Source organism: Anolis carolinensis, chromosome 4 (assembly GCF_035594765.1).
Source record: "Anolis carolinensis isolate JA03-04 chromosome 4, rAnoCar3.1.pri, whole genome shotgun sequence".
NCBI lineage: Eukaryota > Metazoa > Chordata > Lepidosauria > Squamata > Dactyloidae > Anolis > Anolis carolinensis.
This window is the reverse complement of record NC_085844.1, coordinates 20,189,971-20,213,653: the sequence shown is the minus strand read 5'-3', so window position 1 is coordinate 20,213,653 and position 23,683 is coordinate 20,189,971. Positions and strand designations below refer to the sequence as shown.

The 23,683-nt window shown below is 42.0% G+C and overlaps 2 protein-coding genes across 2 annotated transcripts in view; one reads left to right on the top strand and one right to left on the bottom strand.

The window, feature by feature from the left end:
• Window positions 1–23,683, bottom strand: part of eif3h (eukaryotic translation initiation factor 3 subunit H) — a 73,505-nt gene that overhangs the window by 16,715 nt on the left and 33,107 nt on the right. The window contains exon 3 of the mRNA XM_062980070.1: window positions 2,692–2,859. Within this exon, the coding sequence (XP_062836140.1) occupies window positions 2,692–2,859 (168 nt within the window). The remainder of the gene's footprint in view (window positions 1–2,691; window positions 2,860–23,683) is intronic.
• LOC134298795 (uncharacterized) lies at window positions 6,732–12,013 on the top strand. The gene is made up of 2 exons (XM_062980069.1): window positions 6,732–8,505; window positions 11,734–12,013. The coding sequence occupies exons 1-2, from the start codon at window positions 6,958–6,960 to the stop codon at window positions 11,773–11,775; spliced, it is 1,590 nt and encodes a 529-aa protein (XP_062836139.1). The 5' UTR covers window positions 6,732–6,957; the 3' UTR covers window positions 11,776–12,013.

Genomic DNA, 23,683 nt, shown 5'->3' with positions numbered 1-23,683 from the left:
TATTCCTAGACTTACCAGTTAGCAAAAATCATGGATAATAATGAACCTCATTGAACGAACAATTTCTAGGGGGCACCTCTGTAGGCATCGCTAAGTAGTCCATAACTACTCCATGGTCAGCTTTCAACAGAAGCATAGCATAGTGTTCTGCTGGAGAACTTAAGAAATGCCTAGTGAAGATGTATTTTATCGGATTCAGTTAAATGAAACCATGGGTTCCCATAGATACAAGGGTCATACCATATTCCCTTAAGAGGAAAATTATATTTTTGTGTCTATGAAGACCTTATCAAAATACACTAGGTATTTTCCAAGGGCATTTTACAGATTTAGAAAAAAAACTTTTCTTAATAGAGCAAGGACTGTGCATGGGGCCATAAAATGGGGCCATAATACTATACCAGTCACATAAGTCAACACTCAGAAAACATAAATTCTATTCAGAAATGCTTTGCACATATCCCAATCCCACCCCAGTATTTAATCCCTTAGTGATAGAAAGCATTCGCCAAACAGAGGCCATGAAGAGATACTGCCAAAGAGTACATAAGTGGATGCCTAGGAGAAGGCAGCTTCCAATTTTCCTTGATGGCATCAATACAACAGAGAAAAGGGGGTTGGATTGGATGGTCCTTGTGGCCTCTCCCAACTCTATGATTCTATAATTCTACTTGGTTGTTTTATACTGAGTGCTACAGGGGCCTGTCAAACAATCTTTATGTTGCTGTTTCCAATTATACTCAAATATCTCTCCAAATAATGGGCTGTCTCATTAAAATTGCACTTATATGCTACTAAAACCACAATTTATGTTCTGATTGTTTTCCAGGCCAGACTGGGTCACTGTAGCCCTCCAGATATTGGAATGGAAGGCACATCGGCCAGTGAGCATCAACAGTTTACAGAGACCAAGGGAGCTGTACCCCAACAACATCCAGAAGACGTCAGTTAAGGCCTTATCCAGAAGGCCAAGTTAATCAAGTTGTGTCTAGATATCAGCACTTCTGCAGAATCCTAGAATCAAAATGTTGGAAGGGGCCTTATGGGTAATGCAGCCCAATCCCCTGCTCAATGCAAGATCTCTAGCTAAAGCATTTCAAAGGGTAGCAGTTCATCCTCTTTTTGAAGATGTCCAGAGAAGGCGCAGCCATCTCTCTAAGCAATTGCTTCCATTGCTGAACCACTCTTACTATCAAACATTTCTTCTAATGTTCAATTAAAATCTAATTTCCTGTGACTTATTCCTAGAGATGGGAATTCACAAGACTGAATGCTCTTCCTTAAAAAATAACCATATCTTCTTGCAGGAACTTGTAGGTCAGGAAAAAAAACTAGACTAAAAGCCTTTCCCCATACTAGACTTTTTATGTGGATGGTGGTATAATTGTTTTTAAATGGATCATACATAAGAGCCCCCTACTTGTACTTTCACAAATTGCAAGTCAAACACCACTGTTTCTTCTGTGGGAACTTCACAATGACACTGTGGCCTTATTGTGAGTCCAGAATCTACACCTGGATCACCAAGCTCTATAAGGTAAATGTCTATTTTGTCAAATCTTTCCAGTTCCACTTTTTTAAAAATAGGTAAACAATTTTCAAATTGGCACACACACACACACACACACACACACACACACACTGTCTTAAAAAATGGAAAGCGCTATGTATTTTTGAAAACTCCATTTAATTTCTAGGATCAGGGAGCTTAACATCTGTAGCCAGATAACAGCTGAGCCAGTCTTGCCAAATAGCAAACTTTTTTAAAAAAGGTTAACGTTTGTGTTGTCTGAAACTGAACACAGTCAAACCTTTAGTAATCAGTGATAAAATGAAAACCAAAATAGACTGAAACAAGTGGAAAATTCATCAAGATCTGATGATGCAATGTTTCCAGCCAGTATAAGTATACTTTAACAACTTGTTCTTTACTGTAATCCAATTGTTAACATACTGAAACAATTTTGGGGCAGCTCATAAGATTGATCGTATTCATTAGTATTTTTTCTGACAGATACTCAGGACGTTACATTTACTTCTCAGCTGGAAACTATACGCGAGCCTGCCAGATATGGCAAAACTGTGAGTGTTCAGGGAGGGGAAGGCTATAAAGCTGTTAAATTGCCTACGGTTCTGATACAGCACAGAACATCTGGTCTGGAGAGCCTGAGGAAACGCCATTAAAAAAACGTCGGCGGAAAAGAAAAAAATCTTTGTGCTACGAAACAGTCCAGGTTTTGTACGCTTCTGTCAAATGCATAAAAAGGAGGTGGAAAGGGGGGGGAGGAAGACTTGGCAAGTTACATTTTGATTGGTCAGTCACGTAGGGACCCAGACGCTCTAGCAGGCAAGAGTTTGTTAAGACATCTGGTCGAGCTCCACCATCCCCTTCCATGCAGGAGGGGGAGCAGCGGAGGAATAAAAATGAAGCAGCTACTCCAGCATTCCAAAACGTACACATCAGGGCTCTGATAGCAAGAAAAATAAACAGAAAGAAGGAAACCCTGTCTAGACTTCGCTGCTGCTGAGGCTGCTGCAGACACAGGGTTGGTATTTACTCGAAAAAGGCCTGCCAAGGCTGCTCTTACAGGCAAGGAGATCGAAGTCAAAAATAGCCTAATAAGATCAAGGGGGCATTGGGTGTTGTGTGGTGGGGCTGGGGAAGAATAATACAGGAAACGGCACACTAACCGTAAATGAGAACGACAGATTCCTCGATCGCATGCTGGTAACTGAACTGGGAGTCCAAGAGAGCCCGGGTGACAAAGGAGCCATAGTAGGTAGACTGGTACCAGCCGACATGAAGGTGATCGATGTTTACATGGCGGAGGCTTCGCATCATTTCCATCTGATATTGCACTGGGAGAGAGAGGGAGACAGAGACAGACAGAAATCAAACAGGCAGGATAACCTTTCATTAATAAAAACCCCATAGCTATTCCTGAACAATAAGCTCAATTAAATGCGAAGGCAATTTGCAGTTGTTTGAAGAAATCTGCCTGGAGCCAACCCGAGAACCCCTTGAGGCCCCTGATCTGAAGGGCAAGGAGGAAAGTTCTTCTGTTTCTGAGATAAACTTTCATGTTTCAGCAGTAGGTTTGCTGCTTTGATTTCAGAGGTACAACAAAGGAAGACTTCTCATTTCTTCTCAGCGTTGTTTGTTAAGAAGGAAGGACTGTAGGTTGGGGATTTATATCCCTAGCATCTTTAGTTAAAAGGAACAGGCACAAAATATAGAGAAGGGCTTCTGCTTAACACCCCACAAAACTGCTACCAGTCAGAGGAGACCAAGAGGGGATAGCTATACAAACAGCCTGAGGCTGGTGTACAAAAGCCATTCTAGCTGGTTGAAGCAGAGAGATAGCAAAAAGATTCAATCCACTAGCTGTGCTGGAAGACCACTGGAAGGACGACTGCACTCTTCCTCCCCTACAATGATTATCATACCATACCCAGGTTATAGTTAAAACGATTTCTCTCTCACACGCACACACATTTATGGGGATGCTCTATCAGTTCAGTAAAAAGACTACAGCAAGTCTTTGGTATCTGCAGGGGCTTTGTTCCAGGAACCCGCTTAGATATATAAATCCATGGATTTATAAATACCGTGTTTCCCCGAAAATAAGACAGTGTCTTATATTATTTTTTACTCCCAAAGATGCGCTAGGTCTTATTTTCAGGGGATGTCTTATTTTTCCATGAAGAAGAATTCACATTTATTGTTGAACAAAAAATGAACATTTATTCTATCCTGTACTGTAGTTGTCATCACAAACCAACATAACCAAACCAGACAAACTGTGACTTCTGTTAAGAATTTCTTGATACTACCATTTTTTCCATATACAACTGGTATGTACATTTACCAATCCTGCATGCTATGGTGTTTTGTTTGGTGGGCGCCGGGCATGCTTCCAAACAAAAACTTTTCTAGGTCTTACTTTTGGGGGAGGCCTTATATTTAGCAATTCAGCAAAACCCCTACTAGGTCTTATTTTTTGGGGATGTCTTATTTTAGGGGAAACAGGATATTATATACAATGGCATAAAAATGATGTCCCTTATATAAAATGGCAATATCAATGTTTTCTTTTTGGATTTTTTTAGCAGTTTCAAGTTGTGGATGGTGGAATCCATGGAAGAAGAATCCATGGAAACAGAAGGCCAACTGTAATCCCATCCTGTGTATCTATGCCTTAATGATCTCCATGTATTCTAATTTATGTAACCTCGGGATCTCTTGATTTCTCCCACTTGCTTGACAATAAGTTCTTTTGAGGAAAGTAGGATTCACCTCGGAGTAAATATATGCAGAGCAAACCTGGTGGAGTGGTTTGAGTGTTGAGACTAGGAAGTCGGAAGATCAGTGCTTCAACACCCCTTGGGTAAGTCATGTTCTCTCAGACTCAAAGAAAGGCAAAACTTGAGAAGAAAAAGCTGCACAGTATGCCAATATGAACTAATCCAAATTCAAAGCGATGACATTTGAACTGCTTGGAACCTCAATACTTGAAAGAATACTTCTTATAAAAAGGTCTACTAGGATGGAGACAGGAAGACAATCTTTTCTACTGTGCAACGTGGGTACAAAACATCTTCCCCTTGAAGACAGTTATTATGATACTAGCCTTTTTTTCGGTGTCAGGTTAAAACTTGTTTTAGAAAGCTTTTATGGGCTACAGATCATGGACTGACTAGGCCTCAGACGTTCATTGCAGTGTGTATACTGTTTTAAACTGCTTTTTCCAAACCATCTTGTATGATTTCAAACTGTTTCAATTTTTTTTTGTTCTGATGCCTGAACTCCTTCCTGAGATTTTTTCCATAGTTGGTCTTCCACATCCACGGATTCTTTATCCACAGATTCAATCACGGCTTGAAAGTATTTTTTAAAATCCAAAATCCAAATCTTGATTTTGCCATTTTATACAATGGATGACATTCATTGATTTTGGTATCTTGGGGGAGGACTTGAACCCCAGCAGATTGCTCATTGTACTATAAGGGATAATTTTAAAAAATCAAGCCTCAAGTCAGAAGATGTTCTGGAATCTAGTAGTCAAAATGGTATTTTTTCAAGTTATCTAATTTACCTTATCTTTTGTGATGTTTTAAAATATATTTCAAAGAGAAAAGACACTATATTCATGTTACTTATGCATTTAATGCAAGCACTGACATACTCCAGAGCTTGAGTTTGATTTTTTCAGATAATCTCAATGCATCATCCTGGCAACTGTTTGAATGGGACTGCTTTGATGTGGAAAGTACCCCAAAACAATTTACTGGGCTCTAGCAAAACAATTTTTATTCTGAAAAGATTTTTTCCTGGCCAAAAGGCACACTTGTTCCATCTGAAAATAATCTACCTGCCTCACAAAACTGTTGAAATGATGACTTACATTTGAGAAAGTATGCTTCTCACAGTGTGTCAAGAATAAAGGATATCATCTTTTTCTACATGGCAGCTTCTGCTTTTACCTCTGGAAAACACACAGAGAGAAACATACACACACTATGTTTTTGGTCCCTCTTGCTCTTTCATCCACCCTTCTGGTAATGGCCTGCTTCTCCTGATATGTGCCCAACTATTAAATGTCTCTAGGTCAAGCTTGCATGTCTTCATCTGAGCAACAGCCACACTCTCGACATGCTAGAATGGCATAGCTAATCTTTGTGGTTACGCCTGCCCCCTCTCTCTGCCATTCCCTTTCTTCAAGTGTTCTCCTTTTACACTGTCAGCTTCCTTCTTTGCCTATAGCCCTCAATTCCAGCATTTTCTCCAAGGGGCTCACAGACTCAGCTCTCAATGCTGACCTTCTTGTGATCAGCCCCAGCATTGCGTCCAACTCTAGTCTGAAACCTGCCAGGATTCACACTTCGGCTGCCCATGGGCTCTGCTTCCTATGGCCCAGCACTAAAAGTCTCTCTCCCTTCCCAAGCCAAGAGCTATAAAGAAAACTTGGTTCCATTCAATGGATACTTAGCAAATTCTGAAGCATAGCAGTTGCTTTACTATAAAGAATAAAGTATCCCAGTTAGAACTATAGAATCCTGAATGAAGTAGCATATAGCTGTTTTACTTTTTAGAACATTTGCACTTTTCCATGTAGCCACTTCTTCTGTCCCATTCCCACATCTGTACATATGTGTATACACACACACACATACTCGATAAGAATTTTGGTGAACACAGAAATGTGTGCATATTTTTGTATGCATGTTTCTTGAAGGCATGCATGTATGCAGCTGTACCCACTTTCAACGGCTTGCTTTTCATAAATGTGTTCTTTCAACTCTTCTACAGTAGGCCCCGAAACCCATACATTGAACACATAGCCTGCCTTTTTGTCATTGTTCCCACAATGGTTTTTGATTATGTGATAGTTTTTTCTCAGCCAACTCAGAAGCTTTTGTTCCTCCTGCAGTTAACTCAGCAAAAAAATATTCATTTAAGTTTGTGGTGTAATGTGTCTCTTATACAGTACTATATATTTGTGTTTATAAGACAGTATTCAGACAGCACTTATATATGCCCCTATAATATAATAAATAAAATGTATAATAATCATTATAGCATGCAATATATTACACTACATACATATACACAAATATGTACAGTTGGCACTCCATATCCACTGATTCAACCATTCATGGTTGGAAAATATTTTCAAAATTTGAAAAAGTAAAGTTCAATTTTAACTTTTATATAAGGGACACCATTTTATTACCCCATTGTGTCAGAACCCTGCTACTAGAGCCTGGATGTGGCTCTGAGTTTCAGGGTCACTGACATTGATAAGACACCTGCGTCCCAGGACTCGGAGGAGAAACGGCTGATGGACTTGGCGGGGAATTTGCGCGGGGTTTTACTGAGCGGGAAGAGACTGTTCAAATGAGGGGGAGGGTATATAAAGGAGGGTTGGCCGGAGCCTCCCATTCTTGGCTTTTCTGATGTTCATGTTTCCTACAGTAAAAGTTCCTGGTGATATCACAGAGAGTCTCGTGTGTTCATTCAGGAGCGGCTGTGGTGAGCTGACACTAAGCCAAGAATACGGACACCATCCCGCTGTAGCGGTGAGGTGTAACATGCAAGTGGAGGATGAAGAGCTCTTGGGCGCCGGAGGAGGAAGGTCGGAAAGGGCCACTCCCGAGACGGACGCTGAGTTCCACCAGCTGGCGGCCCTGGCGTCATCCACCGCTTATGCCCAGCCAAATGGGGTAACCCAGAGGCGCGGAGTGGTGCGGGGAGATAGCACCGGAGGAGAGGAAGGTTCACCTTCCCCAGGCCCGCAAAAGATGGTGTTTCTGGAGGAGAGGATGTCGGCGATGGAGACCACCCTGGCAGTGATGTCAAGGGCGATGGAGCGCCTGGCGGTTTTGGCGGAGCCGGAGCGAGGAAGGGAACTCCGGGCTAGCTCAATGTGGGACGTGAGCATGGGAAGCAGCCAGGGCTTTGCAGACCTCCCAGCACCGAAGGGAAGGGAAATGCGAAAGGAGCCCGGTGCCCGGCCCAAGATCCAAACGAGCCTGACGCGGGTGGAGGAGAGTGACGACGAAGGGGAAAAGCCTCCGAGAATCCCGGCTACGCTCCCAACTGAGACCCTGGTGCCCCTGGCGAATGCCGGGCGTGGCACAGGACAAAGGGAAGCAGCAGCGGGGCCCACTGGCCCGCAAGGGGGCTTGCGACGGGCGGAGAATTGGGGATTGCCACCACAGGGACCCCTACCGAGACGAGAGGAACTAAGGATCGAGTTTGGGGGAGAGTCCTCTGAACTGGATTTTTTCCTGACCACGGTGAGGGGCTATATGGAGGACAATGCCCACACTTTTAGAACGGAATCCAGCCGGGTACGGGCCATTGGTGCAGTGTTGAAGAGGGGAGCGGCCAGCTGGTACGTTCAACTACACGCGCGGCGCGACCCATGTCTGGGGTCACTCCGACGCTTTATGGGGGCCCTGGAGACCCGTTTCCGAGATCCACTGGAGCAGATCCGGGCGAGGGAGGAGTTGAAGACCGTCTCCCAGGGGCAGAGGTCGGTATCTGAGTATGCGGAGGAGTTCCAATGCCTCGCTGAAAAGGTGCCGGAATGGTCTGCAGTGACAAAGATAGAACTCTTCAAAGAGGGGCTCAGGCGGGAGATCCTCTCCTGGGCGGTGCATCGTGATGAGCCTGACACACTGCGCGGATGGATTCAGCTGGCGGGGCGCATCGAGACATCGCTGGCCCAGGCGAGGAGGCACCGAGGAGGGCTACAGCAGCGGCCGCAGATGAAAGAGGGGAGCCGGAAGGAGGGATCAACCCCAGCCGGGAGGAGAACGGAGCCGACAGGGAACGTGAGCACCAGCAGGAGGGGCTGCTTCGTGTGCGGCCGTTTGGGCCACAGGGCTGCCGAGTGCTGGCAGAGAAAAGGGGAAGGCGGAGGCCCGCCCAAACCAAGAGCCGTGGCAGGGAAACGCGCCGAGGAAGAACCACCGATGAGGCACCACTCGGGGGGGTTGGTAAGTCAGGACAAAGCCATGATAGTGGTCCCCATTCAGCTGGAAAGTGGCAGCAAACAAGCAACCTGCAAAGCATTTGTGGATTGTGGATGTTCCAGGAACATCATCTCCCCTGAATTAGCCGAGGGATTGGGATGCGAAAGAACGAACCTAGAATCCCCAATAGCTTTTTCGCAGTTGGACGGATCCACAGCATCGGGATCATTAGCTAAGTACAGTGCCGAAGATGTAAAGTGTAAGATAGGGAGTTGGGAAGGAAAGGTGTCATTTGTGATATCACAAATAGCCAGCTATAATGTTATACTAGGCATGCCATGGCTGGGGCAGGCCAACCCGCAAATCAACTGGGAGGATAAGAGCATGATCTTCAGGATGAAGTTGGAAGGAGGGAGCCAGGAAGTGGAAAGGGAGCCGGGGAAAAGGGGGGAGGAAGACTCTATCAGGATAGCAGAACTGGCAGATAAATTACCCCCAGAGTATCGGGATTTTGTGGACGTATTTGATGAGAAGGAAGCAGACAGTTTCCCACCGAAGCGGAGAGTTGAAGTGAAGATAGAGCTAGTCCCAGGAGCAGAGCTTCCTAAGGCAAAAATATACCCAATGTCGGCTAGGGAAAAGGAGGAACTGAGAAAATACATCGATAAAAACCTAGCGAGGGGTTTCATAGAGCCTTCAAATTCCCCTCTAGGGGCGCCTGTGTTGTTCAGGCGCAAAAAGGACCAAACGCTGAGGCTCTGCATTGACTACAGGGGCCTGAATGCAATCAGTTCTGGAAATAAATACCCCCTACCTTTAGTGAAGGACTTGATCGCCCAGTTATCGGAGGGACAGATATTCACTAAATTGGACTTAATTGAAGCGTACCATAAATTGCAGATTAAACCAGAGGACAGGTGGAAGACGGCCTTCTCCTGTGCATTCGGATTATTCAATTATCGTGTGCTCCCTTTCGGTTTGTGCGGCGGAGGCGCCGCGTTCATGCAATTAATCAACGAAGTGTTGCATCCATTGTTGTACAAGGGAGTCTTTGTTTTTTTAGATGACATATTGTTAGTATCTCGGACTAAGGAGCAACACATAGAACTAGTCAGGGAAGTCCTGCAAAAGTTGAGAGAAGCAAAACTGTATGCGAAGCTTGCCAAGTGCGAGTTCAATAAAGACCAGATAGACTTTCTGGGGTATAGGATTTCCTCCCAGGGAGTGGCGATGGACCCTGCGAAGGTAGAAGACGTGAGGGGGTGGGAAGCCCCCAAAACACGGAAGCAGCTGCAATCCTTCCTAGGGTTCGCAAACTTCTATAGAACATTTATCAAGGACTTTGCGCGCCTCACTTTGCCATTAACGGATTTGTTAAAGACTAAAGGTAGGGGAGAAACAGCCAAAGTGAAGGCCCCAGGGGCCAAACTGACCTGGACAATAGAATGCCAGGAAGCTTTCGAAGCCCTTAAAAAGCGTTTTACTGAGGAGCCTGTCCTACAGCACCCTGATATGTCTAAAGCCTTTGTATTACATTGCGATGCGTCAGACCGGGCATATGGGGCAGTTCTGCTACAGAAAGACGAGGGGGGGAACCTGAAGCCATGTGGCTATCTGTCAAAAAAGTTTAGCGATACAGAAAAAAACTGGCCGATTTGGGAGAGAGAAGCCTTAGCGATTCTAAAAGCACTAGAGTGCTGGAGACACTTTCTGGAAGGAAGTGGAACACCGTTTGAGGTGTGGACTGACCATAGAAATTTACAGTATCTAAGATCCCCTCGTAAACTATCAGCGAAGCAAATTAGATGGGCCCAATATTTCAGCCGTTTTGATTTCAGACTCAGATTCTTCCAGGGGAAACATAATATACTCACTGACGCTCTCTCTCGGATGCCTCAGCACGGGGGAGGAATTCAGGAATCTGAAGGGAGTATTTTTCTTGATAAGCAATGGGGCCTGGCAGTACTAACTCGAGCACAAGCGGCCAAAGAAAACAAACGTACTGCCATTTCCACGGGGGGAGGAGAAATATGGGAGGAAGAGTTGAAGCGAGCGTATGGAATGGACAAATGGTTACAAACAAACAAAGAAAAGGGAGAATTGTGTGGGGATTTGGTGTTTGTAAATAAGAAATTGTATATTCCTGAATGTTTAAGACGAGAAATGTTAAGGAAGTACCATGATAACAAGGGTGCGGGTCATCTAGGCCCCACCAGGACTATTAAACTGTTGGCCAAACAATGCTGGTGGCCCGGAATGAGGAAAGACGCCAGGGGATACGTCACGCAGTGTGAATTATGTGCAGAGGGAAAAACACCACCGGGGAAGCCCCAGGGGCTATTGCAGAAGGTGGTGGAGCCCATGAGGCCATGGGAATGCGTAGCCATGGATTTTGTAGGCGAACTACCCCCCAGCAGAGGCCACAGATACATTTGGACAATATTGGACCTATTCTCAAAACAGGCACACTTTGTGGCTCTGCCAAAACTCCCTTCAGCTGAAAAACTTGCTGATTTGTATGTGAAGCATGTATATCGCCTACATGGGTGTCCCGACAAGATAATTAGTGACCGGGGAGTCCAATTTACTGCAAAATTTTGGGGAAAATTCTTACAGCTGTTAGGAGCAGAAAGGAACCTGAGCTCGGCCTTTCATCCCGCGACCAACGGGGGGGTCGAACGTACCCAACAGACACTGTGCCAATTCTTAAGGATGTACACCAATTATAGACAGGATGATTGGGCGGACCTTCTTCCGTTTGCTGAGATGGCTTTTAACGGGGCCGTACATTCGGCCACAGGTCGTGCCCCATTCGAAATAGTATACGGACAGGAGGTGGCACCTTTCCCCAGGCTACCCGAGTGGAAGGAAGGGGAGGGCCAGACCGACGAGGAATGGCCGGCCAAAATCAAGCAAGGGTGGCAAACCGTGGTAGAGGCATTGCGGGAAACACAAAAGAAGTACAAGCTCTTTGCGGATCGTAGGCGCCGAGAGGGGGACAAATTGGGCGAAGGAGATCTGGTTTGGCTGAGCACAAAAAACCTGAAATTGGGGTTCCCATCCAAGAAATTGGCTCCACGCTATATAGGGCCATTCAGGGTAGCAAAAAGAATAAACGAAGTGACCTATGAGCTGAGGCTACCAAAGGACCTAGGAAAGGTACACCCGGTATTCCATTGCAGCCTGTTAAAAAAGTATAAAGGAACTCTGGACAGCGGAGAACAATAGTTGTGTTTAATCTTTTCCTTCCAGGACGAAGGGGAGGAGGACGCCATGTCAGAACCCTGCTACTAGAGCCTGGATGTGGCTCTGAGTTTCAGGGTCACTGACATTGATAAGACACCTGCGTCCCAGGACTCGGAGGAGAAACGGCTGATGGACTTGGCGGGGAATTTGCGCGGGGTTTTACTGAGCGGGAAGAGACTGTTCAAATGAGGGGGAGGGTATATAAAGGAGGGTTGGCCGGAGCCTCCCATTCTTGGCTTTTCTGATGTTCATGTTTCCTACAGTAAAAGTTCCTGGTGATATCACAGAGAGTCTCGTGTGTTCATTCAGGAGCGGCTGTGGTGAGCTGACACATTGCATAACTTATAACTTGAACACCTGTGGATTTTGGTATCCTAGAACTAAACCCCAGCAAAGGGACCACAGTATGTATGATTGCATATGATTTGTGTGTACATATAAATACATGCAAGTCTAGGCATTTGTGGGGATTGATATCTTGTAAGAAACATTTATTCTTTTTTGCTACTTCATATCATGTAAATGAGTCAAGCCTATTTTTTACAGTTCCTTCCCATTTGGGTATATAATATGCTTTTAACCTTTATGTTTGACTTCTCCACTTTAAAAGACTCTTTTCACACAAAGATTGGTATTAAGAATAAAAATGCTAACCTCTGATTTTGTGTAACAAGGAATTAGCCCAAAGAGACAACTGTACTTTTATAGGAATATACAGGGCATCCTTTTAATGTCACTTATCTGAATGAGCATATGAATATTGTATAGTTTCTTTCATCATATTATCAATTTACCAACTTAAAAAAATACCAACTATTATTTCAAACTGGGGGTCAGAGATGTGTGTCAACTCCATCAGCCCTGGCTACTAAAATGAATTATGAAAGGATTGTGGGATTTAAAGTTCAACAATATCTGGAAGACCACAGCATGTCTGTAATTGAATGTGGGATAACCATTGCTTTTGCAGTCATTATATTGTTTTAATCTAACTTTTACAGTTTTGGAGGCGTGGTGTCACTAAACAGGAAATAAATAGCACATAGTTTAAGAGTTGGCTCATGCTGTCTTGTGTTTTGTTGTGAACACACTGAGGTACTGTTGAGGTAGATGGGAGGAAAAAGAATTTTGTACCAGCAGAAGTTTGATTGCTTTATTTAAGTAACCATGATGTAACTATTTCAGTAACTTGACAGAGTTACTTCTTAAATCCCTAAGATATTTTGGGCACTGGAGCTGTAATGATGGCTACTAACTTTTAAAAAATAATTTTTCAACCTTCGTGTTCTGTTGTGTTCAGTATTTTATAAATCCTATCTTGTTGGTTCAACTTTACAAACCTGAACAGAACAGGACAAATAGCTGTCTGTCCAAAGCTACCCCAACCAAAAAGAGATTTGATCTTTTCTCATTTCCAGACCCAACACTTTATCTACTATTCAGTGGCATCTTTATTTAAAAAATGGCCTTTGAGGTATATGCTGCCCTCCTGTTTACAACATGTTTATGGGTTTTCAGTTCAGCAACATGTTCATAAAAGTATGGTGCAAATTTCATGGTTTCAGAACACTGACAATAAATTCAATTCACTCTCCAACAGCTGAGCCATCCCTCGATCTGGAATTTGTGCTACAGTTTAAATAATTAGTTTTACAACAGAAACAAGAACGTGTGGTAAAGGCCATCAGCTTCTTGCCCGCATAAATAAGATCCAGACGGAGAATGGAGACAATTAATACATTTTATATAATCTTTGCACACACTCTTCCAAAAGGCTAATTAAATTATTGTTAACTATTTCCAGAGCACAAATGAAGACAGCATTTGTGTGCGAGACCAGTATGGGCCCTTCCACAGCAAATATGCAAAAAGTTAAACAAGTTAAATATAGGCCTGCAATTAAGAAAATGTTTTTTAAATAACAGTACAGCACTTAGAAAAATGAGTTTATTCATCTTTAATTTGGCTTTCATTTAAGTTTTACATTTTAAGTAAAGTCATTTTGACAAGGACAATTGGTATGTGTGGTTTTTATCATTAGCCCTTTGATTGGGCCAGAGACACAGTGCCTAGACCACCCTGTGTGAGAAGAAGCTTTTTGTTCTCCCTCAAGATTTAATCCTTTTCCTTTTCCCAGACTACAAGTATGAAAGCACGCTAGGCTGTCATTTTGGACAACAACAAATCCCAAGATTCAGATTTGATCAATGGAGCAAATCAATACTTCCTAAAGGAGCAGAATTTCTGGAAAGGTTGAAATTCAGAAAGCAGGGTTAGAAGGAAACACAGAAAAATTGTCCGTAGACACCTCCAAGGTCATGTGGCCGGCATGACTGCATGGAGCGCCGTTACCTTCCCGCTGGAGCGGTACCTATTGATCTACTCACATTGGCATGTTTTTGAACTGCTAGGTTGGCAGGAGCTGGAGCTAACAGCAGCCGCTCACGCCGCTCCCGGGATTTGAACCTGGGACCTTTCAGTCTCCAGCTCAGTGCTTTAACACACTTTGCCACCCGGGCTCCGTCCAAGCATATAGGATCTTCCAAAACTGAATCAACTTGAAAGCAATCATGAGAAGCTCTATCGCACATTCTCTAGGTGTGTGATCATTGAGCAACTTGTGCCTTACAAGATACTTCAATCATATTTTTCTACTGCCTTTTAGAAAACTAGAAAAAATGCTGATCAGTGCTAATAGATGCATCGCAACAGTGATCTTACTTGAGATTGCGGGACAATCTCCTGGATTGCCTTGTGGATAGCTGAAAATATCTCTCAATATAAGATTTTTCATGCAAGAGTGTTGTTTTTTTTTTTTTACTCATTGCAGTAGTGGCAGAAAAACAAGACATCTTGATGAGAATTGCTGGAGAAGAGAGATACTTTTATCTTTAACTTTCCATCTCTGAGCATTAAGAGACATGAAAATATATATGTAGATATGTCTGTTTGTATGTGACAGTGAATTACAGTTGTCACATCTTCTTCTTAAAAGCTCCTACAGCTTTTTAAGTGTATATTCAGGGACAATCCTGGATATGCTGCTATTGATCTAAGCACTTTAAGACCTGCTTATACCAAAGGAATAGAATTAAACAAGCTTAAACTCCCTTTGAAATTAGAGAGAAATAACTGAATTGCAATTTGGTTCAGTTGTGCTTTAATCTACCTACTTGAAAATGTTGGATATTGGTGTTTTCATTGAACAGAACCTTAAAGAGGAATCAGTGAAACTACTGTTAATTTTAACGCAATCCCAAATGAACACACATATTTAGTAAAGAACAAGCAGGACAGATTTTATTGAAATGAACAAGATCTCTATCTAGCTTTTCATTATATTTTCAATTTTAGATGAAAGCAAGGGTTCTTGTATTCTTTCTTCTAGTGGGATGTAGCTCTGTTAACATAACAAACTAACATCTTAAAAAGAAGCCATGGATGACGAATGCCACATGATGGCAAGGCATACTAAAACCTCAGTATGGGAAATAACCCAAAGGGGAATAGTAATGGGCTAAGTTTCATTTCTGCTGCTCTTCAATGACTCAACAGCACCAAAATTTCTGAATGTATAATACCTTTTTCTAAACAGGGGGTTAAATGTCCTAAAATTTTGCAAGTATATAAAATTGTCTGCCAGACTCTTGTAGTTCAATAGTGGTTAAGGAATGGTAACTGAATTGGAGTACCTGAAATGCTGATTGAACATATTCCACTGGGCACATTCCAAAATCCATCAAGATTTCTAGCCAGAAAAAAACACACCATTTCAGCATATGCCTACCCATGGCAAGATTTATCGCCTTTGATCTAATTTACCAAATGCTGATAAAAGTGCTTGCTTAGCCACATGCTGCCCACTTGCTTTTGATTATTAATACTGTGATCATTAATACTGTGTGAGATGCTCTTACAAAAGCTAGCTCACAGCAGTGTCCCTCAGCTAATCATGGAGTTCTTTACTGAGAATGTTTTTTTTAAGAAAAACAGCAAACAAACAACAATCACTCTTTACTAATGAAGAACAAATAGGGAAAAAACAAGACTGATTATTAGTCTAGATCAGGGTTTTATAAATGTTTTCCACTGTGACCCCTTTTCCATTTGAGAATTTTTTTATGACAAGTATCGTAGTTACTTGAATCTAATGTCCACCTTTTTTGGTTAAGTGACCTTGCCAAAATTGGGGTGCACATTAGGTTTATGTCATACAGTAATCTTAGTGCTAGCCAAAGCAAAAGGGGAAGTAGCTTCAGGAGCTGCACCTGGAGCTCTTCTGTGAGGGATGTCATCTCTAACAAAATGGCCAGAGCTCAATGCTATGCAATCCTAAGATCTGTAGTTCGGTGAAACATAAACACTCTTTGACAGATAGAATCATAGAATCACAGAATAGTAGAGTTGGAAGAGACCTCATGGGCCATCCAGTCCAACCCCCTGCCAAGAAGCAGGAAATCGCATTCAAAGCACCCCAACAGATGGCCATCCAGCCTCTGCTTAAAAGAAGGCTCCTCCAACACACTCCGAGGGAGAGAGTTCCAGTGTCGAACAGCTCTCACAGTGAGGAAGTTCTTCCTGATGTTCAGGTGGAATCTCCTTTCCTGTAGTTTGAAGCCATTGTTCCGCGTTCTAGTCTGCAGGGCAGCAGAAAACAAGCTTGCTCCCTCCTCCCTATGACTTCCCCTCACATATTTGTACATGGCTATCATGTCTCCTCTCAGCCCTCTCTTCTGCAGGCTAAACATGCCTAGTTCTTTAAGCCGCTCCTCATAGGGCTTGTTCTCCAGACCCTTAATCATTTTAGTTGCCCTCCTCTGGACACTTTCCAGCTTGTCAACATCTCCCTTCAGTTGCGGTGCCCAGAATTGGACACAGTATTCCAGGTGTGGTCTGACCAAGGCAGAATAGAGGGGTAGCATGACTTCCCTGGATCTTGATGCTATTTATGCAGGCCAGAATCCCGTTGGCTTTTTTAGCAGTCACATTGTAGGCTCATATTTAACTTGTTGTCCACAAGAACGCCAAGATCTTTTTCACACATACTGCTGTCAAGCCAGGCGTCCCCCATTCTGTATCTTTGCATTCCATTTTTTCTGCTGAAGTGAAGTATCTTGCATTTGTCCCTGTTGAGCTTCATTTTGTTAGTTTCAGCCCATCTCTCCAGTCTGTTAAGATCGTTTTGAATTCCGCTCCTGTCTTCTGGAGTGTTAGTTATCCCTACCAGTTTGGTGTCATCTGCAAACTTGATGATCGTGCCTTCTAATCCTTCGTCTAAGTCGTTAATAAAGATGTTGAATAGAACCGGGCCCAGGACGGAACCCTGCAGCACTCCACTCATCACTTCTTTCCAAGATGAAGATGACACATTGGTGAGCACCCTTTCGGTTCGTTCGCTTAGCCAATTACAGATCCACCTGACCGTAGTTTTGTCTAGCCTACATTTTACTAGTTTTTTTGCCAGAAGGTCATAGGGGACTTTGTCGAAAGCCTTACTGAAATCCAGGTACGCTACATCCACAGTGTTCCCTGTATCGACCCAACTCGTAACTCTATCAAAAAAAGAGATCAGATTAGTCTGGCATGACTTGTTTTGGTAAATCCGTGTTGGCTCAAAAGCTTGTCAAACTACACCCCCCAGTATTCCATAGCACTAAACCAAGGCAATTAAAGTGGATTCGTCTTACAGCATAGATGCATCCTAAGGTTATCTTTTCAATTGCTAGAAGCTTTTGTATTCCAATACAATTGTTTATAATGAAGGAATTCTAAGTAGGCAGCAACAGTAATCCACACCTTTTTAGGCCAAATTACAATGAGCGCACTTTTTGCCGCTTCACATTGCATTCGGTAGCAAATACTTTTTTTGGTTTCAGGGTTTTGAAATTTGAGGTGCGCATTAGATTCAACTGCGCACTAGACTCTTAAGAAATACAGGAATATATCATAGCTATATAAAACAGATATAGAAAACATTTTCTAATAAATCAGTAGTTGCAAAGCTTTCTAAACAGACATATTTACTTTTTATGAAGTACAGCTGAAGGATTTTCTGCAGATTCATACAAATGTCTAAAGCAGCCATCACTAGGGTTGCTGTTGTCAAATGTTTTGCGGCCCCAACATTCAGTGAAGGGGGCCCCATTTGGGTTTAGGACCCACAGTTTAAGAAGCGGTGTGCTAGAGGATAGTGCAAAAGTAGCAAGGAGGTGACATTTTGTTTTGCTATTTTTTTTAAGCATAGATGTTTGTAGTAGAATCTAAAATGATGAATGTCTAGGTATAATTATCAGTCGCTTGAGAAATATAGAAACAAAAGGACAACCAAGCTAAACTGCAATGCAGATTAGGAATTTTCCTGATTCCAAAATCCAACTGCCAGGTTTCAGAAGAGCCAGCAAACAAATAACTACTCTTTGCTTCCAAGCAATCAAATAAGTATCCACCCACAATTCTATTTGAGCCTTACAGGACTCTTATTAATACACAGTGCTGAAATAGGAAAGCTGCTGCCCTTTAGATCCTTTAATCTTCACTGTCTATAAAGACCAGCCAGGCTGGCCAATAGTTGTAGATTATGGGAATTGTAGACTAATGTATCTGGCAGGTGCCAGGTTGTCGCTGTCCTTGCCAGAGTGCACCTCTCCCATTGAAGCAACACTTACCTTATTGACAATCCAAATTATTTAATGATAACAAGCCATCAACTCGGTTAAGTCTACTGGGATACATAACAAAAGCCAAGTCACACAAAACATCTGCATGTGATTACAGGCTCAGCTAGATGATCATGTTAATCCCTTAGGAATGAGCAATTTAATATAGAAAAAACCATGAATAAGAAAAGAACAATTCCACTTGACCAAACTAAATGTATATCTATTATGGATTTTTTCCTCTCCTAAGTGGCCAACCAAATGCCTCATTTGGAATAATTAAAGCAGGATACAACAGCAATAAGGCCCTCCCTTGTGAAATATATTGCTTCTGATACCGAAAAGCATTGTGACTGCTAGCTATCAATAGTTTTCAACCTCCAATTATTTAATGATCAAGCCAGGCAAGATGGAGGGCATTGCTACAATTTGAAGGTCTCAGCAATGGTACCAGAAGATAATCTGAGGCACCAATCTGTAATAGATCCTAAAGAGCCCCATTGCCATTCTCAATCTGACCTTTTCTATTCCAAAATACATCACATTCTCCAGATACATATCTAGCAATGTGTAATGCACACAGACTGCTGCACTCGAGTTTAGTGACCTGCATTCAAATCACTACTGTGTTTTCCCAAAAATAAGACATCCCCAAAAAATAAGACCTAGTAGAGGTTTTGTGGAAATGTGAAATATAAGACATCCCCCAAAAGAAGACCTAGGAGGAGGAAGCCACTGCCTTTCCCTCCTTCTCCTTCCTCCTTCCTCGACAGAGACACCACCGCTGAGGAAATGTTCTGTCTTTTAGTGGTGATGATACCGGTCAGGGGATTAGGGGAGTTCTAGCCAAAGCAGGTACATTTGTCAAGATCTAACTGCACACCATACTTGCATAGAAACTCTTCAGATCTGTATTTGACTCCAATGTTAATGTATGTGATGTTAACGTTAGTGGTTCTACTGTTATGGTGGCATTATGGCCATGGAGAACCAGGTTAGGCACTACACTATCGCTCCTTTTTCAGATGGTAGCCCATTTACCCATCCATGGATCACATATGGCTAACTATATACCCCTCTGGTTCAGAGTTGGTGAACTCCATAACCAATCCCCTTTCACATTATACAGCACAGCAGGAGGGAATAACTGATGGTCAGACAGAGGAGCTCCATCCTTTATGAAAATTTTCAATCAAGACATGGTTCCTGTAGGCTGCTGGGCAAAATGCTGAGCAACACTTATTTGGAATAGGGCAGCACCATGAAGGAGAAAACCTCCTAGTCCCTACAAAAAGGGGTATTATACGCATATACCATGGTTTCAGACTAAGCCACTTTCACAACATCACATGAACATGACTGGGAAATCTGTCTATGGAAAGATTTCAAACCAGAATATATAATATTATCACAGCTGAAAAGGAAAATGGCTCATAATAAAACTGCAGATGAAATGCTCAATATTCTTTACAAGCAGCTAAATTTAGCACCATCATATGTTCTGCTTCACTTGCAAGGTACAACTAACTTTTTACATTGCCATGACTCTGAACAACATTCTAACCAACCATTCTACTTGTTTATAAAATGATAAGGCGGGGGGGGGGGGGAATCTTTAGAAGTAATTTTGCTGCTACAAAAGACATGTTTTAGTTATATGCAAGCATCAATGTACCCTGAATACTAATTTTCTTCCACATCATTTAACATACCCAACAACCCAGGATGCAACCTAAAGAAATACTAAACATCTGGCAAAACATGTCATAAACTGGAAGTTCACAGCTGCTACTATATTTAATTTCTTTTCTCTACAGCTATAAGATTTGTTCACAACTCTGAAGAAAAATATCTTTTGATCTAGAGAATTCCAACCACCAAAACAAGCAACTTTACACATATAGCTGAAATAAATTGACAAGTCTTTATATTTTGTTTTTCTGATTACATGTTCAAATTAATTAAAAAGAGGGCAAATTAGGTTTGCAACAAATTCTGTATGAGTCTCAAAAACTGGATGAAGCAAAATGATGAAAATTAAAAAATGCATCATTTATGTTGTAAATTTCACTGTATTGTAAAATGAATACAAAACTAGCCAAGTTATTTCATGAGGAAATATTAAAAAGTCTTTTCAGGGAACAGATAAGCTTTACTAACAACTGCTATTTTATTTTTAATATAATTATAATTCTTGCTTTGCACAAGAAATAGGTATGACTATTGCAGCCTTTTAAAAAGGCCTTACAGAACCCCAAGATGATTTAAAAGATAGAGTACAGGCCCTGAAATTTGCAGAAGGGAACACACACTTGCATTTTCAAACAGCTGTGAAAGATCATTCCTCTTGTGAAATGGAAATCCACAGGAAGTTTAAAAACATAAAGGATATAAAATATTCCATCATCTCACACTGTCAGCTACTTAAGACTGTATTGATGGGGAACAACGTTTCAAACATATAGGCCATTTACTTAATGAACCAGTAGAAAAAGAACAGAGTTTAGCAGAAAAGCCTATCACAAATGGAAGGAAATCGAACAGCAGAGAAGACACTTAGTAGCAGCCTGGTTGGTGTAAGGAGATTTATTGTTATTATATGAAGGTCAAAATGAAGGTGAACAAATGTGTGTTGAGATTGGTATAAAATGTGCACTGTAAATGTTGTTTATATTATAATGCAATCCTATCCACGTCTATTTGAGGTGACTTAAACATATTCTCAAGTAAGTGAGTTGCAGCCTACCGTATTTCATTGAGTAATAGTCGCCACTGTGAAATAGTCGCACCCCCCCCCTTTTTGGGTCCCAAAATCGTATTTTCGTTTTTCTTGCATAATACTCACATCCTTGATTCATCAATCCACCTACCTGCCCATCCACCTGTCCTCTCAAAGACCCACATGCCCACTTCACTTACTCATCCAGCCGTCTGCCAATCCATCTATCCAGCCACGCACTCAAGTACACACTCGGTTGCCCATCCATTCACGTCCAGAAACACCGCTTCAAGTGGCATTCTTTGAAAGAGGTGGCCCAGTCTGAGGGCCAAAATTATGGCTTTTGATATGACCCGTGGATAAGCCTAGGGGCATTCCACAGTGCTAGGACCAACTCATACAGCCAGCCACTCCTGGCTGCCACCATTTTCCTGCTCAGACATTCAAAAGGTTCAGAATTAGCATGGCAGTAGAGAGAGTAGAAGGGATCAGAGCTTTTTAGGTTCTCTTAGGATGGATGCTCACCTTTCACCATTCTACTCAGAGAATAGAGTAGATCCTTTTTCTATTTGTAAGTGTTAAGATTCAGTACTTGTATTGTTGTTGTTGTTATTATGTTTATACACCGCCTTTTCTCTCTATTATGTTTATTTATACCCCACTTTTCACTCAACAAATGAGACTCAAAGCAGTGTATGACCCATGGATAAGTTGACCTTTTTTGGGTTCAATATTTTGAATAAACATACATTAGTATATAGTAGTTCTGCATCCTTTGTCGGAGTGTGTGTTACTTTTAAACAGTAATTTGCAGTGTCAGAGCACAACACTGGGTTTGTGAATTCCCATTTGCACACCTGTTGCACCATGCTTCAAACACTACAGGCCCAGCAAGCACATTGCTAAATTAAATGGCATTTCTTGGATGTAGAAAAACGACGACACTATCCTTACCCACTCAACATCTGTATATGCATTCCTTTGGCAGAAGTGCCACTAATATGGACTGCATCAATGTTACTTTTAATGCAAAATAACAGTTGGGAAGAAAAGAACAGCATAACAGGACTCCCTAAACCACACATTTTCAGTTATGTACAGCAGGTATTTTTATAATGCTTCCCAACATATCTGGTGGGAGAACACAAAAAGCAATATAATAACTAAATGTAAATATAAACAAAACAAAATAACTAAAAAAGACATAATAACACAAAAGCAGCTGGATTAAATTATATATAAAAAGTTCGAAGTGCAATAAGAGATCTGTTTGCCTGGTGTTGAAAGGATAATTAAGTAAATACTTGGTGATCCCATCGGGAGAGGGTTTTCCACAATTAAGGCACCACAATGGAAAGTATCTTCTCCAAGGCAGTCACCTAAGATGTCTCCCTTGATAAGCCTTCCATGGAAGACCTTAATTTACAGGTACCTATGTACATATACAGGTACCTGCATGTAACTATGTAGGAAAGTGGCTCCTTCAATTTCCTGATCTTAATCCATGAGAATATGGATTAGACCACATTCTCCAATTCTCCAATTAGACCACATTCTGCAATGTGATTATTGCTTCCTGCCCTTGCATGGGTGTTCTCCTTTGATGACTTTTCTCACTGAAGTGGGGAACTTCTTCCAAGAACTCTTCTCAAACTTTTCCTTCAAACTCCAAGATAGGTAAGGATGTATTTTAGCAACATCTGCAGGTCTACAGAACACTTGTTTCCGATTCAGAATATATCCCAATAAACCTAAGTACATATAATTGCATTTATGTATGTTGCTCTCCTGTTTACCCCTCTCATTCTCCTTACCTCCATGAACTAAAACTTGGGATTGAAATCTCCTCAGGACATGGATCTATCCTTTTGCTCATCTGTCAAATGTTAATTGTCTATTGATTTACTATACTGTATTGTACTGTACTGACTTGTACTGCTTTATTTATATCCTGCTTTAAACAAAAGTGGAACTCGCATGACTTGATGGTATTGAAAATAAAATTTCTCTTAGCAGATCAGCTAACAAGTGGGTTAAGTGGGTAACTACACAGATGGTGAGGATCATTTTTCCACCCTACACCTGCCCAGTGGGCCACACCAGCATGTTTTAACATGTTTCTGGGAACTATTAAGGCTGATTTTAAAATATTTCTTTTAATTTTGGAAAGACTTGGAGAAGGACACTGCTATAGTAAGACCATATTTTGGGTAGCTTTTAGGCACTTAAGGGTCCTAAGGGCTGTATGCACCCATTCCTGTTCTAAAATCAAATGTGCAACACATCAAAATTTAAGTAGGTCAGAAGAGTATCACAATGAAGTTTCAAGCATGGAGCCTAGGTGATGAATCTCCTCTTGTGGAAGTGTCTTTAAAAGATACCTGTGATGACCGAGAAACATTTGAGTTGAATGTTACATAGACCCCACTTGCATGTGATCTGGATCGCTAACAAGCTGTAGGAACTGGGATATACATGTATGGTCCAGATCAAACACGACAACAGGTGTGCAAATGGGAATTCACAAACCCAATGACTCCCAGCATGTACAACAAAATGGAGCAGCTCAACATGTTTCAAC